The sequence below is a fragment of the Cupressus sempervirens genome, chromosome 6 (genome assembly GCF_028749045.1).
Source record: "Cupressus sempervirens isolate cs-2001-9-10 chromosome 6, ASM2874904v1, whole genome shotgun sequence".
Lineage (NCBI taxonomy): Eukaryota > Viridiplantae > Streptophyta > Pinopsida > Cupressales > Cupressaceae > Cupressus > Cupressus sempervirens.
The window spans coordinates 529,969,948-529,988,130 of NC_143123.1; the positions used below are offsets into that span (position 1 = coordinate 529,969,948).

Below are 18,183 nucleotides of genomic sequence, written 5' to 3' on the forward strand. Positions count from 1 at the left end.
TTCATTTTCCCTGAGAATTAGATGGATTAACAAAGTTTAGGCACTAAGGATTAAACGATTGTCGAAAACTGAGAAAAAATTTCATTTTCCCATAAATTCTGTTCGGGTGTTGATACGCGCATTTAATTTGGAAATTTCTTTGGTTGCCCCACATGACGTCGACATTGATTGCATCTCTAACTAATTCTTGACTGCAAATGAAAACAGAGAAGGTACAGAGGCCCCATTGTAAATGTCGATCAAGCTGTCATCTGCTCATAGAAATTTAATGTTTCGCATATTTATTCCGCCACCAGAAAATTCAGCCATCTAGTTAATTCCTCAGTCAAAGAAGCATCTATATTTACTTTTTGCTTTCAAGCATGAATTGAATCAAGTCTTTGGTTAGTTTCCACAGTCACGAAAGGGTTTGACTGTACGGAATAATGAAACGACTCTCGTTTCTTTGCTTTCACTGCAGTGTGAAATGCATCTCACGCTAACAAGGTAGCAAAACAGTAAAAATACTTGCAGCAAACAGTGAAAATACTTGCTTGAATTGTGTTTTTTTACTTCAAACTGTACAGAAAGCAATCTCGTTCCAAAGCTGTACAATGGTGGAAAAACTCACACACATTTCAAAATCGCTGACAATTTCTGAAGAAATTGACGCTGGCTGATGCAAATGATTGTTCTACACAAATTCTTCATCAATATAGTCTTCGTCATCATCGTCATCGTCGGCCTCGAGCCAGTCATCCACGGGCATGCAGGCATTTTTATGCCGGATTTTCCAGTCTAGAGCCTGACAAGCCCTTGAACAGTAGTTCACAGTGCCGCACACGGAGCACCGCCGGAACTCGTGTTTTCTCGTCTCCGGCCTACCGCATCCGCCATACGAGCACAATCTCAGGCCAGGACCCGGCGGGTGAAGATTGAACCACTCCACCATGAATTTCACCGCGGGGTGCGATTCCGGCGGAGGAACGTTGCATCCGAAATCGCTCAAGAGCGGGCAGCCCTGCAGCGAAGAAAATGTATCCACCGGATCTGAAGTTGTGGTTCTGCGGAGATTCCTTAGCCAGGGTTCCAACGATGAGGGTTGGAAACGGAAGCTTTTCTGCTGAGATTTGGGGCAAACGGAAGCAAGTTCCCGAGCGTTTGCCTGGACCAGAAAACGCCTGCCTTCTGCGACGTTCTTAGCGACTCCATAGCCGTCCTGCAGACAATGCCCTAGCTCTCTCAGAGCGTCGATGTGCCCTAAAAAGGCCGCCCTTGCACAAAGCGCGACTCCTGCCTTTAGATCCTTGTCCTTCTTGCTCCCGCCGCTGCCGTTGAATTGTATTATGGCCAGGGAATATAATGCCGCAGCATGAGAGGATATGGCAGCCTTTGCCATCATCGAAGCTCCCCCGCCCCTATTCTGCAGGCAGTAGAACCGAATCTGGCAAAACAAACAGGGAAAAATCAAAACTCGGAAAAGAAGAGGGAAAAATTCCACACTCATTTCCTCGAAAAGCTTGCCCCATAGCAATTATTTACAGCGCAATTAAACATCCGGCGCATACAAAATCATCTTTTGGACCTGAACCTTAAAATAACTCAATTTTTTTGAAAGTCCAGCCAACTCATACCATGCCAAGGGTATAACAGGCCTCAACGTTCCCTGCATCCGCGCATTTCTTCAAAAATCGATGCGAGCCTTCCGACCAGCGACACGCTTCCATGGCGAACACAGGCGTTGAAGCATTTTGCAGCACCATCGACTGCATTCCGACCTCATTGAACCTCTTGCATCTGCACAAACAAAATCATTTCCCCCTTAAATCCAAAAAAACAAAAAAACATTTCCATCTTTAAACTCCTAAAGACCAGGAAATAAAAAAAAGCGAAATCCAAATTTACAAACCCTAGAAACACTCACGTAACAAGGGCGCTGATCAAGTCCGCCGGCCGCCCCGCAGAGGAGCTGAGCTTAACCAGAATGGACAACAGCAAGTCATCCGGCAGTGCATCCAGGTGATTCATACGCACTTGCCTCTTACTCCCGCTGCATTCCAAACCACCCTCACGTCCCCGTTTCGAATCCCGCCGGCACCCGCCATGAGGCGAAGAATAACAAGTCCCCTTCCTCGTTCGCATCGGATCAAACTCCTCACTTCCAAATCCGCACCTCAAAACCCCGCAAATTCTCATTCAATCCGAGTCCCAGGCCTCCCTTTCACATCATCACCTCATTTCATTTTCATCTTCACAGTCCCTCCTCTCAAAACAGACATGATCAATCAACAAAAAACCATCTTATAGGCGCTTCAAAGTACAAGCACAAGCAGATCCCCGGAGGAGCAGGTATGAAACAAATCACTACAAACCGACCTAAATGGCGCCCACCGGATACATCCAGCCGATAAACACAAAAAAGCAAGCCCAAAAACAAGCGATAAGGCTGATGAAGAGCACAAACAAAAAAGAAGACGAAAACAATCCCAAACAAAAACAAACTCACGTTTCACCCCTTGTACCGAGTCAACCAAAGCGGAAGAGGCGTGGGCACACACTTATATATAATGAATTCACTGAAGCTCTGCCTCTGCAAATTGGCCCAACTCCAAGCTCAACAACAACGTGGAAGGCATAAGCGACTAAAAACATCTTCGCACCGCCAGACACGCCTCCTAATGCCGGAAATGGCCAAGCATGTAAGAGAAACGTATCGTCTACTTATGTCACCAATATTGGGTGCTTTCCTTCACTTTTGCCGGGAACCGTTACACGCTCGCCCTGTCGGAAAATCACTACACTCCACTCCCCCACTGTTACGGTTTACTCTCCTTTACGCCATTGACCCGGTCAAACCCGACTGAATTTTAAAAACCCGGCCAAAACAAATAAAGAGCTACTTCATCACATGCGTGCGGCGATTGTCCACCAGTGTACCACCTACGCTGCTGTACGATCCTTTCTCCATCTCATCCCATGCCTCTGACACGTGTAACCCTCTCATTCCTCCGCCACGTGAACCCTACTTTGCCCCTAGCCCCCTTTTGTATTTTTGTATTTTTCCCCCTTTAACCACGGTTACCCCCAGTAGTCCCCTGTTCCACCTAATTGTACCGCACTTTTAACCCCGCTGTAACTCCGGTTTCCCTCCCTCCCTCCCTCCCTCCCTTGCAAGGAAAGCATTTGCGCTTGCAACGTTATTTTTGCCATGAATGCCAGTCTCGTTCACCCCACAATCTTTCGAGATAAGCATTGACAAACAAAGTATATTAGATTTTAAAAGTGTGCTGATCGGGGGCAACAACTACATTTAATTATTTAAAAGGACCTTCGAGTTTCTTGCAGAGATTGGCCAATCTGGCGGCCTGGCTGACGTGGATGAATGGCAGGACGGTTGCATGAGTCAATGTAAGGAGAGGTGTGACACGATTGTTGAGTGACTTCCAAATATAATTTCAATGCACGCCCCGGAGTGTCTTACAAGCTTCTTTTTACTTTACCCAAACCTCCAATCATAACTTTTGTATCTCCCATTTTTTTTACATGGGGCTTGATAATCATGAATGAATTACAAAGGCAACCCATATGACTCGTTCAACTCATTCCTTCTATAAACATATTGGCAAGTTGAATTTTCTGGATGACAATAACTTTCTAAATGACTTATTTTGTCTTGTTAGATCATGTAGCAAAAGCTAGGTGGCTCTACTCAATTAAGCTAGGTGGCTCTGCTCAATTAAGCTAGATGGAAATATAGGATTGTGAGAAAATTTTTAGTTGTCTTTTTATGTGACTTAACTATTAGATGTCAAGGTTTCATTTTGTAGCTATCAATGGTGCATATTGTAGGAATAGTCACGTGCACAAGGGTTAAAAAGTGGTCATTTCCAATTGGCGATCAATACATGGCCTTCGTTGCACCAATAACTATTTACTCATCATCACCAATACTTGTGGACAGATTTCTTAGTAATAGCACACAAATGCCTCAATAGTGATTCACAAATCTCCAATGACAAAAAAATGAACTGTTATTAGACCCTAAGCCACTATTCATGCATTTTTCTCAATAAATTTTGAAATGTTAGAAGAAATAAATTCACATAATGATTAATAGAAGTTGTGGACAATAATCTCATGGACACAAGAAATTTAATACCTACAATCTTTTTTTTTCTTAACAATAATAAATACATAATCTCTTATTTATTTATAATGTTTGGTCTGCTATTATTAATGGATTGTAATTCATTTTAGTTGAATCTACAAAATGTAACATTTTTACTATTTTATCTACTATTGTTGATGGATTCAAATTTGTTTTGAATTGAGTTTACAGAAGATAACATTAGTAATGTATTGATGAATTCAAACTCCATTCAAATTGAGTACACACTAGAAAATATGATTACCTTTTGTCACATTACGAAACATTTCATCCTTTTGTTTATCAAAACTTAAGCCCATTTCAATTTTGTCATTCTAGTGTTTATAACACTAATCTAATAAAAATATTAAGTCTTCAAAGTCTATTTTTCTATATAACATTATTTTTTTCCTGTACACAATTTTTATTTTCTATTTTAACATTTTATGTACTATTATCTATAGATTAGAAATTCATTTTAAATTGAGTCTACTAAATAAAATATTATTACTTAGTGGATGGATTTAAATTTTATTTGAAGTGAGCACAAATTGAAGAGTGTGTGTGTGTGTGTGTGTGTGTGTGTATTACATACATATATATGCACACACACACACACATATATCTATATATATGTATATCTATATATGTATGTATGTATATAAATATACATATATGCACACACACACACACACAGGTCTATGTATATGTCTATGTCTATGTATATGTATATGTATATGTATATATACATACACATACATATGTATATATTCATTTTAGTAAATATCTCAATCTTATATATAGCATAAGTGAAACTTGTTCTAACTTTTCCATTTAAAATTTTTTTCCATTAATTTATTAGTTAAAAATCATTAGGATTTCAAAGTCTATTACAATTATTCTTTGAGTTTTAAATATAAAATTATATAAAATATTGATTTTTCAATATCTAGTTTTGAATCATTATTTTTTATTAATAATGGCAATGATAAACAAAGGTAAGTGTGAATCTAAAATGCCAATATTTCAAATGTCATTATCATATTTATTATAATTCAAACACCTTGAAGACCTATTTATCATTTATGCTCTTTTATATGAGTGTTTTTCAATATGAATTATTAATTTAATACACCAAGTCTTCAAAGTCTATCAGAATTGTTATTTTATTAAACATTTTCATGTTTTGTGCATTATAAATGAATCTCATTCCAACTTTCACAGCTAATGTTTTTTATAGTAATTTATTAAGTAAAAACACAAGTCTTCAAAATGCATTATAATTATGCTTGTTTTAAGTTTGTAATATAAAGTTATATATAGATATTATTTTTTAACATTTAATTTTAGATCATATTGTTTGATTCATCACCACAAAGATAAATGAAAAAATTTCAAGAATGAATCCAAAATGTCAATATTCAAATGTCTTCATCATCTTGATAATAATTCAAACAGCTCAAAAGCACATTTATCTTTTATGATATCTTATGTAAGTGCTTTTTAATAGTAATTCGTTAATTAATAATATTAAGTCTTCCTAATCAATTATAATTGTGCTTTAAGCTTTTTGACAAAAATCATACAAATATAATTTTGTAATATTTAGATTTGTGTACCATACTTTTTTGATCTATCATCACAAAGAAAAATGAAAGATATGTGTGATCCAATTTGTTAAAATCTCAAATGTCTTTATCATTCTGACATTAAATCAAACACCTCAAATACTTGTTCACACTCTCTTATTTAGGTGTTCTTAAATAGTGGGTGTTTTTAAAAAATTTCATTCATAATGGCAAAATTAATGAACCATTATCAAGCACAATCAAAATATTAAAATGTAAAATGTCTTTATCATCTAAAGCAGACACCTCAAATACTCATTTATGCAATAATAAAGCAAACACCTCACTACCGACTTACACAATAATCAAACAAATACCACGAATGCCCATTTATACACAAATAAAACAAACATCTCAAATACCAATTAAAATATTATTTAAATAAACACATCGTCCAATGACAAATATCTATTTATAGAGTAATAATAAGCAAACAAATCAAATGCTCATTTACACATTTACCTATTTAAACATTGGTTTACTTAAATAATTTAACAACTACTAATTATATATATTTTTTAAATTCCAAAACATTATTATACTTCTTGATACTTTTTACATTTAATGTGTTAACTAGTGATTAAAAGTTTTTCTTAAATTTTTTATAATGTGATTTATATCATTTTAACTAGGATTGTAAAACATGATACTTTCATACTTTTTATGATTTTTGATATTGTATATTAATATTATATTTTACAAATTAATTTTTTTCGTTCAATTAAAAATATTATACAATCTTTTAAAAAATACTATTATATATTATTATTATAAAAAATGATATAATATTTTTTATTAATTTAAATATTCTATATATAATATGATAAATTTATACTAAAACTAACGGCAAGTACCAAGCCATTATATAACACTAGTTTATTACCATGATAAGCCAAAACACTACTATTTCAAATGTCCACATCCTCCAAATAATAAACCAAACAGCCCCAAAAGTCCATATCCCAAAACAATACACAATTTCTATCCAAAAACAATTTTTTAAAAAAAAAACACAAATACTTTAATCTATTCAGTACGACATGGACTTGCAAATTATAAATACAAATGAGGAGCAGTCAAATGCCATGACTTAATTTAAAAGGCTTAAAAGAATATCCAAAGTCCAACCAAAACTTATGTGGTGTGTAAACACTGATTCAAACAGGTATAACTGATCCCATTGTTCTAACTTAAAAAAATTGCATCCATCCAACAATAAGTAGCCGTGGAATATACAGGGTGGATGAAGAGGTCCTTGTTTTAAGCAAGTGGCAGCCATTGGATTGGTTGTATCTTGTACCAGTTAGTCCATGTCAAAGAAATTAGGTAATATTAAATAGAACACAAAACTTTGTAGCTAAGTAGGGTTTCAAATCCCTTTGGTGGTAATTCTTCACTTGTTTTACAAGTAAGAGATGGAAAGTACCAGTCGCCAAGGCATGTGTGACCAAATACCTCACCAATCATTCTCTGACACGTGGACGTACTTCGCCATAATACTCAAAGTCTAGGGCTGTACACTTGCGTTCAAATTCAACATTAAAATCAATGTATTTTAGACATTCAAAACGGTGAAGGAATCCTAAGTTTTTGGCATCATGTTCTCCAACGGTGTTACCAATCACCATAACAAAATCATGGTGTTCCTAGGGCTTGTCTCAAGTTGCAGAATATAAATAATGATTTTTAACTTTACCAAGTTATCTACAATTCTATTTTGCTTCTTTTTGTCGTAGTATTATTGTCTAGAACTTTTTTTGTTTTATTGGTGTTGTGAGGTATTCATTGGGTCTATCCTTTAAAATGTTCTAATGGGAACCCCATTTCTCGCATGTAGTTGTTATTATTATTGTAGACTACTTTTTAACTCCAAGTTTTCTTGGGTGAGGGCCCTCCTACAACATGGGAGGTTACTTCAAAGCTCTATAATGCTTTTAAAAGATTGTGGTTATTTCATTCTCTTCGGTGATGGTGAGAATAGTATATTTATAGGATTTTTCAATTATTTTGTTGATGGTTGTTGTAAGAGAATATGTTTTTCATATGTCTAGATTTATGTAAAGTTTGACTCATCTATCTAAGTTCTCATTATTTTAATATACAGGAATTGTCAGGAGTTTGTTTACATCTTATTTTAATTACATACATCTTAATACATTCACTTTAAGTTATATATTTATTTTGTTCAATTATACACTTACTTAAATACATTTCATACTACTTCCTTTTTTTAAGATATTTTATTTGAATAATAATTACTTGAATAAAATAAGATGATGTATCTTGAGATATTTATGTGTACACCAAATCAATCTTAGAGTCATCGCCTTAAACTTGATCTTTTTGAAAAAATAAATTAGATTTGGTTGACCTTTACCTTATTTCACTAGGTTTTGTGAGCTAACTAAATCCATGCTAAATCCATATTTACACAATTTGATGTTGCAGGCTTGCATTTAAAGACATTCGTTTGAAAACTAACTAATTGTGAAATGCATTGACTTCATGTATTAAAAAGAGTATCTAAAGTGCATTATTGTAAGGTGTTTATATATTTTCTTTAATTGCTTACATACATATTTTTTGTTAAGTGATTATGTCCTCTTTTAATATGGAAATATCACCTACAAGTCAACTCAATCTTTTGTGAGATTTGAAGTACCATTGAAGAGGAAAAAGTAGCTATAAAGCACACATCAACTATAATTGGAGACCAATTTTGGAGGACTCTCTTCCAAATTTGGGCAATCATCATAAAGTGTGGCTTGGTAGAAATATATATATCATAAATAAGCATATGTGCCAATTTCTAGACCTCTATTACAAATAATTAATGTAGTCAATTGTATTACCCTAAGAAATCTCGCACACTAACTAATGTTCGTAAGTGGCTCCCTTTGAAGATTAGGAATTCAGTAGCTAATGTGTCCCCTTTCAAACTAATTGTTCTATGTGATTGTCCTAGCTATAAAGTACCCCTATGTCCATTTGCAAAACTCATATGAATCCATTTGATATCTTTCCTAATCCCATTTCATTTACACTTATATTCAAAATACTTCCTACACATTGTATCAAACCAACAAAGGCCTCATATAGAAATTAATATTTCTCATCCACATCACTTCCATACTAAACCAATTAATCCCTATAATTTCCTATATTATTGATTGGAAAGGTTAGGTACTGAGACGAGGGAGGGAATCAACTAATAAAACTTTCGCATATTTAAACTATTAACCATAAACATTAAACTTCAATTGTCATTTGTTGATAGTGTTCACATTATTACTAGTGTGTTTTAGTTGAAAATTGTAAAGTAAATAATAGTAACACATAACAAGATTCAAACACCCATAACACAAAGATTTTTGGTCTCATAGAAAACCCTTGGTTAGAGGGAAAAACTATGGCAAGGATGGTACCCATGTTGACATATCAGTCAAGTTTTTTTATCAATGACACACTTATTTAGATTGTATATAGCTACCGAGCTTATTGCACATCTATCTGTGTTTGCCAAGTATTTTAGTTATCACCGAGTTCTACAATTGCTACCGAGTCCTTTGGACAAATCTCAGTGGTTACCGAGCAGTCACAATTATAGTGAAGATCAGCAGTGTAACATGCATCTCAGTGTATGTTGATTTTACTAGTGCAATCTGAGTTGTATAGTGTTCACCGAGTTCATAGTGTATGTGATGCGAATCTAATGTTACTCAGTTTATACCGAGCTCAAAGTGATAATGTTTATCGAGTCATACAATGTAAATCAAGAGACTCGATTTATATGACGAGTTTTCATAGTATCTACCGAGTCACCAATGCAAATCTGGAGTTCAAGACTACTTGGAAGTGATCAATATGGATCAAGCTTCTACGTCTACCAAGTGCATGACAATGCGGAGCATTGACTGTGGATGTCGAGTATCAGAACCTCACTAAGTCAATCTCTAGAACCCAAATGTCTTCATGTGGACCAACTTTGTAATATTTGTGGTAACTTGTATTGTGGTTGACTTTGTAATTTGTATAATTGTATTGATATATACGTAATGTATTGTATCATATCCAAAGTGCATAAGTAGTGTGAAATGTATGAGCATGAAATCAATGTAATCATCAGAGAAGAACAGAAGGAGCGAATTGAAATGGCTATAGCAGTATAAGGAGCAAAAAAGTCATATTTGTCACAGCAAGGTGATCAGTACTTAAAGGAATCTCATTCAACAAACCAAGTTGCAGATTAGAGATCATCTACTATTTCATCCTAATAGGTGGATCAATCAAATCCTTTGACAAGGTAGACCTAATAATCTTTTGTAAATCTCTTTACCAAGTGCATACTTAATTGTATGTTTGTAAATTCTTTCACAAGGTGAACCTAGCAGTATTCATTGCTCCTAATAAGGCAGATCATCAGAAGTGATCAATGTAAGCTTTAACAGGCTATCTTTATGCTGCAGTACTAAAGTAATGGGTATCATTCCCACCCTAGTTTTACTTTCTACTTGGAAGGTTACTGGGTCACCAAATCTTTATGTCATAGTGTTATGAATGCTTTCATGTTTTCAGTTTCTTATGCATGCAAATTAGATCATATTATATATGATGAATTAAATGCTAATTGGATTGTTGAATTAAGAGTTGAAATTGTTGAAGTTCTAGAAGTTACTGATTCACCCCTCCCCTCTTAGTAACTTAGCCTAGTCTTGAATATTTCCAACAACCCACAACTCTTTTTTGCAATAAAAAGAGATTGTCGATTAAGGCTTACAATATGTCAACTCTTGAGTGACTCATTCGGTTACGAATGAGCTATATATTGTGAGATGTATCTATAGTATTGTTAGCACTATTTTGCTAAGAGACTTAATCATGCATGTATGGCATTCACCCTGTTAGAGGATTTACATTAATGATCTTATAATGAACTTAACAATCTAGTTAGAGACTACTTTGTTAAGGTATTTCACAATACCTTACAGAAAATGTTAGGATTCTTTACAAGATAGTAATTGACTTGTATGTGCTTCCTTCCAAAGCTTATGAGATCCCTTATGCTCTTGATCTATATCTTCAATCCTTCTCTATATCTTAGTCCTCTTGTCTGCTTGATTAGTCCGTGTAGTTCAATCACTCTCTCTATTCATTTGTTACTACCCCCTTTATCCTTGATCCTTATTGATGCTTCTAATCTTGAGCCTTTGATCTTAGGGTTCCTTAATCTCAATCTTTCCATAAATCATTTTCCTATTCTTAGACTATTTTTTAACTCCAAGTTTTCTTGGGTGAGGGCCCTCCTACAACATGGGAGGTTACTTAAAAGCTCTATAATGCTTTTAAAATATTGTGGTTATTTCATTCTCTTAGGTGATAGTGAGAATAGTATATTTATAGGATTTTTAAATTATTTTGTTGATGGTTGTTGTAGGAGAATATTTTTTCATATGTCTAGATTTATGTAAAGTTTGACTTATCAATCTAAGTTTTCATTATTTTAATATACAAGAATTGTCAAGATTTTTTGGGTTAAAGCACAAACCTATGTCACCCTTTTGCAAACGAAAAGGCTAAAAAAAGTATAATTGTTTACCTTCAATGATATAAAACTGGTATTGTTATTTAGAATTTGAAAATGAAGTAAACTAATGAAATGTGTAGAAATTGATCAAGTTTAAGATTATAATTTTTAACAATTATTTGGAATAAGAATTTGATATATTTTCATAAATTTTATAGATAAATTTTTAGTTGCTGAAAAATGTTAAAAATTAAGTGTCTAGTTCCCACCACAAAACTATATGGAAATAAACTTATTTCCCTCTGATCTCAGACTATTTTATATATAACATATATATCTAGAACTTTCAAAATTAAAATTTGGCTTTAGACTTATATTTCACTTTTATAATCATTCAAAGTTCAACTCACCTAAAATCGACAATTTTCATCTCCCACCACATTTTTGAAAATAAATCTATTCTAACCAAAAAAAAAAGTATACATTCTAGAAGAGGACTCTCTCCTCTAGAACACCATATAAGTTTTAATTTTTTTATATGATTTAATATTTTGTTCTTTCTCAAAATTGACATCTTTTTTAGTGTTAAAATAGGTGCTTGTAGAATTTTTTAATTATAATATACTATATCTAATTAAAACACTATAAACTCTATATGAGAATATTCTTGACTTTGAGCTCTATAAAATGGTGTTTATAATTTATTAAAAATATATCATAAAAACTAGTGAGAGTTATTGAAACATCAATTTTCTAAAATAATTGTATTTCTTTAGTAATTGGATGCAAACTAGTATAAAACATGCATTTAATAGACATTTCGAATTGGAAAAATGTGATACCATATATAACTTAGCTAGAATGAATCTATCTAGATCATATATTTGAACAAAATTGATTTTTATATAGAAATACTCAAATTCAATTGTTCTAGTAAGTCATTCTAAAAGGTGACACAAGAAAAATGAAGAAAAGGCTAGCATGGACTTTAGGCAGACCGAGGGAGAAATGAAAGAGACCAGGGGCCCGGTGGAATGATCTAATGACATGAACCAGGAATGTGAGGGCATGGAAATCTAGAGTGCCAACGAAGTAGCAAAAAATTTGCAAGATCTAGATAGGGAGAACTAATAGTAAGAGGTCTTATTTTTTGCTTCGTCCTTTTCTTAGTTTAGGGTAGTTGGCTTTTGTTTCCTAGCCACGAGCTTTTCTTTTGTTATGGCTTTTTATAGGCAGATGCATAGGGTCTGGACTTTAGTTAAAATTATTATGTTAGATATTATGTAAAAACTCTTGGGTTTTAGGATCCTTGTAAACCTATTTTTCTTAATAAAAAACTTTGTACTTTTACCCTTTTTTACATCTTATTTTAATTACACACATCTCAATACATTTACTTTAAGTTATATATTTATTATATTCAATTATACACTTACTTAAATACATTTCATATTATTTTCTTTTCTTAAGATATTTTATTTGAATAATAATTACTTGAATAAAATAAGATGGTGTATCTTGAGATATTTATGTAAGGACCAAATCAACCCTAGAGCCATCACCTTAAACTTGATCTTTTTGAAAAAATAAATTAAATTTGGTTGACCTTTACATTATTTCACTAGTTTTTGTGAGCTAACTAAATCTACATTTACACAATTTGATATTGTATGCTTGTATTTAAAGACATTCAGTCAAAAACTAATTGTGAAATGCATTGACTTTATGTATTAAAAAGAGTATCTAAAGTGCATTATTGTAAGGTGTTTATTTATTTCCTTTAATTTCTTACATACATATTTTTTGCTAAGTGATTATGTCATCTTTTAATATGGAGATATCACCTCCAAGTTGACTTCAATCTTTTGTGAGATTTTAAGTACCATTGAAGAAGAAAAGTAGCTTTGCAGCACACATCAACTATAATTGGAGACCAATTTCAAAGGACTCTCTTCCAAAATTGGTAAATTTTCATAAGGTGTGGCTTGGTAGAAACATTTATATATCATAAATAAGCATATGTGCCAATTTCTAGACCTCTATGATAAATATTTAATGTAGTCAAATGTTTTTCCCTAAGAAATCTTGCACACTGACTAATGTTTGTAAGTGGCTCCCATTGAAGATTAGTAATTCAATACCTAATGCATCCCCTTTCAAACTAATTGTTCAATGTGATTGTCCTAGCTATAAAGTACCCCTATGTCCATCTGCGAAACTCATATGAATCCATTTGATATTTTTCCTAATCCCATTTCATTTACAATTATATTCAAAATACTTCCTACACATTATACAAAACCAACAAAAGAGTCCTCATATAGAAATTAATATTTCCCATCCACATCACTTCCATACTAAACCAATTAGTCCCTATAATTTCCTATACTATTGATTGGAAAGGTTAGGTATGGAGACAAGGGAGGGAATCAACTAATATATTTTTTGCATATTTAAACTGTTAACCATAAACATTAAACTTCAATTGTCATTTGTTGATAGGGTTCACATTATTACTAGTGTGTTGTAGTTGAAAATTGTAAAGTAAATAATAGTAACATATAACAAGATTCAAACACCCATAACACAGAGATTTTTGGTCTCATAGAAAACCCTTGGTTAGAGGGAAAACTATGGCAAGGATGGTACCCACAACTCTATTTTGCAATAAAAAGAGATTGTTGATTAAGGCTTACAATATGTCAACGCTTGAGTGACTCATTCGGTTATGAGTGAGCTATATATGGCGAGATGTATCTATAGTCTTGTTAGCACTGTTATGCTAAGAGACTTAATCATGCATTTATGGAATTCACCCTGTTAAAGGATTTACATTAATGATCATATAATGTACTTAACAATCTAGTTAGAGACTACTTTGTTAAGGGATTTCACAATACCTTATAGAAAATGTTAGGATTCTTTACAAGATAGTAATTGACTTGTATGTGCTTCCTTCCAAAGCTTATAAGATCCTTTATGCTCTTGATCTATATCTTCAATCCTTCTTTGTTTCTTAGTCCTCTTATCTACTTGATTAGTCCTTGTAGTTCAATCACTCTCTCTGTTCATTTGTTACTACCCCATTTATCCTTGATCCTTATTGATGCTTTTAATCTTGACCTTTGATCTTAAGGTTCCTTAATCTCAATCTTTCCATAAATCATTTTCCTATTCTTAGACTATTTGTTACCTCCAAGTTTTCTTGGGTGAGGACCCTCCTACAACATGGGAGATTACTTCAAAGCTCTATAATGCTTTTAAAAGATTGTGATTATTTCATTCTCTTGGGCAATAGTGAGAATAGTATATTTATAAGATTTTTAAATTATTTTGTTGATGGTTGTCATAGGAGAATATTTTTTCATATGTCTAGATTTATGTGAAGTTTGACTTGTCAATCTAAGTTTTCATTATTTTAATTTACAAGAACTGTCAGGAATTTTTTTACATCTTATTTTAATTACACACATCTCAATACATTTACTTTAAGTTATATATTTATTATGTTTAATTATACACTTACATAAATACATTTCATATTATTTACTTTTCTTAAGATATTTTATTTGAATAATAATTACTTGAATAAAATAAGATGATGTAACTTGAGATATTTATGTAAACACCAAATCAACCCTAGAGCCATCCCCATAAACTTGATCTTTTTGAAAAAATAAATTAAATTTGGTTGACCTTTACCTTATTTCACTAGGTTTTGTGAGCTAACAAACCCCACATTTACACAATTTGATGGTGTATGCTTCTATTTAAATACATTCATTCAAAAACTAATTAATTGTGAAATGCATTGACTTTATGTATTAAAATGAGCATCTAAAGTGCATTATTGTAAGGTGTTTATTTATTTTCTTTAATTGCTTACATACATATTTTTGGTTAAGCGATTATGTTCTCTTTTAATATGGAAATATCACCTCCAAGTTGACTTCAATATTTTACGAGATCTGAAGTACCATTGAAGAGGAAAAAGTAGCTATAAAGCACACATTAACTATAATTGGAGACCAATTTCAGAGGAATCTCTTCCAAAATTGGGCAATCATTATAAGGTGTGGCTTGGTAGAAATATTTATATATCATAAATAAGCATATGTGCCAATTTATACACCTCTAAGATAAATATTTATTGTAGTCAATTGGTTTTCCCTAAGAAATTTAGTAATTCAGTACCTAATGTGTCCCCTTTCAAACAAATTGTTCTATGTGATTTTCCTAGCTATAAAGTATCCCTATGTCCATTTACAAAACCAATATGAATCCATTTGATAATTTTCCTAATCCCATTTCATTTACAATTATATTCAAAATACTTCCTAGACATTGTATGAAACTAACAAAAGAGGTCTCCTGTAGAAATTAATATTTCTCATCCACATCACTTCCATACTAAACCAATTAATCCCTATAATTTCCTATACTATTGATTGGAAAGGTTAGGTATTGAGACAGGGAGGGAATCAACTAATAAATCTTCTACATATTTAGACTGTTAACCATAAACATTAAACTGCAATTGTCATTTGTCGATAGCATTCACATTATTACTGGTGTGTTGTAGTTGAAAATTGTAAAGTAAATAACAGTAACACATAACAAGATTCAAGCACCCATAACAAAAATATTTTTGGTCTCACAGAAAACCCTTGGTTAGAGGGAAAAACTTTGTTTAGAGGGAAAAACTATGGCCAGGATGGTGTGCACAACTCTTTATTGCAATAAAAAGAGATTGTTGATTAAGTCTTACAATATGTCAACTTCTGGGTGACTCATTTAGTTATGAGTGAGCTATATATTGTGAGATGTATCTACAGTCTTGTTAGCACTATTGTGCTAAGATACTTAATCACGCATGTATGGCATTCACCCTATTAAATGATTTACATTAATGATCATAAAATGAACTTAATAATCTAGTTAGAGACTACTTTGCTAAGGGGTTTCACAATACCTTATAGAAAATGTTAGGATTCTTTACAATATAGTAATTGACTTGTATGTGCTTCCTTCCAAAGCTTATAAGATCCCTTATGCTCTTGATCTATATCTTCAATCCTTCTCTATTTCTCAGTCCTCTTATCTTCTTGATTAGTCCTTGTAGCAATCACTCTCTAGTCATTTGTTATTACCTCCTTTATACTTGATCCTTATTAATGCTTATAATCTTGACCTTTGATCTTATGGTTCCTTAATCTCAATCTTTCCATAAATCATTTTCATATTCTTCTTTCCGTCAGTTGCAACATGGAGTTCCATTTGACAAATAATTATTGGCTTTTGATAGTTGACTTCTTTATGCTATTAACCATCTACTTATCAAAGACTCCTCTTACTTTTTGATAGTATAGAACTATTTTTCTATAAACTTCTTCACTTTTACTATTTAACATCAATGAAAAACTTATCTCTCACATCATAATATGCCAATGATTTCCAACAAACTCCCACTTTGGCATTGATAGCAAAAAAATTGTAATTTAGAATTAAAAAAAAAAGACAATTGCCGACAAGTCTTGTATATATTGCTATATTCCTCCAATGATAATAGTCATCCTTATTTTTGAAAAACCTTTTTAAAAATGTATATTAGTTTTTTTTGTTTGTTTTAGGTTTACTCTTGTTTTGGTTTTCCTTCATATTCATCTCCTTGGTGTTTCATGTTAGAAAGTAAAGTTTGCCAAGATAACTGAGAGTGGGGTGGGCAAGGGATGGGGTGAATCAATTATGCAATTAAAATAACTCTCAATATCTTTATTAATTTTGGAACATGTAAATAATAGATGCAACAACCATAGAAAGATAAACATACACAATAACACCAAATATATTAACTAAGGAAACCCTTGATTAGAGGGAAAACTTTGATGGGAATGATGCCCACAAGATGATGTGCTAATATAAAAGTTTCTTGTGAAAGGATAGACCTTGTTAGGAGTCAATGAAATATAATCAATACATGGAGTTCCTGTTAGGAGTTGAAAGGAGGGTAACTGAACTCACTATCCGAATAGCCTCAAAAAAACCTTCACTAGGAAATGTTCTAGATAAGCATATCCAAGATCTTTGAACAATAGTCTTTGTTCTCTAATTATAATATCTATACGCTTTTCTTTTCAATGAGTATCCAAGAAACATTCCTTCATCACTTCTAGCATCAAACTTTCCAATATCATCATATCTCTTAAAATAACATCTACTTCCAAAAATTCTAAAGTATTCATAATAGGCTTTATTAGCTTGGTTTTTCATCTAATAGAAATTTGTAAAATTCATTGTGAAAATCCAAGGTTTTACATAAAGCAATTAGGTTTTATGTTCTTCATGATCAATTGTGCCCTAAAACAAAACCTAGGTGTTGTGCCTTATTGAATCCTTTTACTCTAGGTTTTAAATGTTAGTCCACATCTTTTAAAAAATTTGGGGTGGGAGATTTGAAAAAAGCCCAAAAACTTTTCAAAAATCTTATTATAAGGTTTTTTCTGCAATCTTTTTTATTTCTTTCACAAAACTTTTGTTTTTCCCTAGCTCGTAACTCATTCTTAACCCAAGGTCATGTCATGGTTAGCCTGCATATTATTTTTCCTTGATTAAAACCCTTTTGGTGAGTTACTTTTGGAACTATTGATCTATTCCTAGATCAACGACCATCGCATTCTCATAGTTTCAAGGTGCGAGGAGTTTATCTAAAGCGAGACAGTGACAACACGACACCTATCTAGTTGGACCTGAGAAAGTGCAGAAGTTAGTTATTTCACGACAACTATTGATCTCCTTTTAGATCAACAGACAATGTATCCTTGCAAATCTAGGATGCTCATTGTTTAAAATGTGCGAAGATGTGACAAACTGACAAGTGTCCTTATGGGCCCTTCTTGCATTCAAAC

General features: G+C 32.7%; 1 protein-coding gene across 2 annotated transcripts; it reads right to left on the bottom strand.

Moving 5' to 3' along the window:
• Positions 1-310: 310 nt before the first annotated feature.
• On the bottom strand, positions 311-2,672 carry LOC149553351 (F-box protein At1g67340-like). Of its 2 annotated transcripts, XM_089788813.1 has the most exons (4): positions 2,486-2,672; positions 1,904-2,355; positions 1,614-1,776; positions 311-1,423 (listed from the first exon to the last, which is right to left on the bottom strand). In XM_089788813.1, exons 2-4 carry the CDS (start codon positions 2,173-2,175, stop codon positions 674-676), a joined length of 1,185 nt encoding a protein of 394 aa, XP_089644939.1. In that variant the 5' UTR covers positions 2,176-2,355; positions 2,486-2,672; the 3' UTR covers positions 311-673. The 2 variants fall into 2 exon arrangements, with proteins under 2 accessions (XP_089644939.1, XP_089644937.1); XM_089788811.1 differs by having other exon boundaries at positions 1,904-2,672.
• Between the last annotated feature and the right edge of the window lie 15,511 nt (positions 2,673-18,183).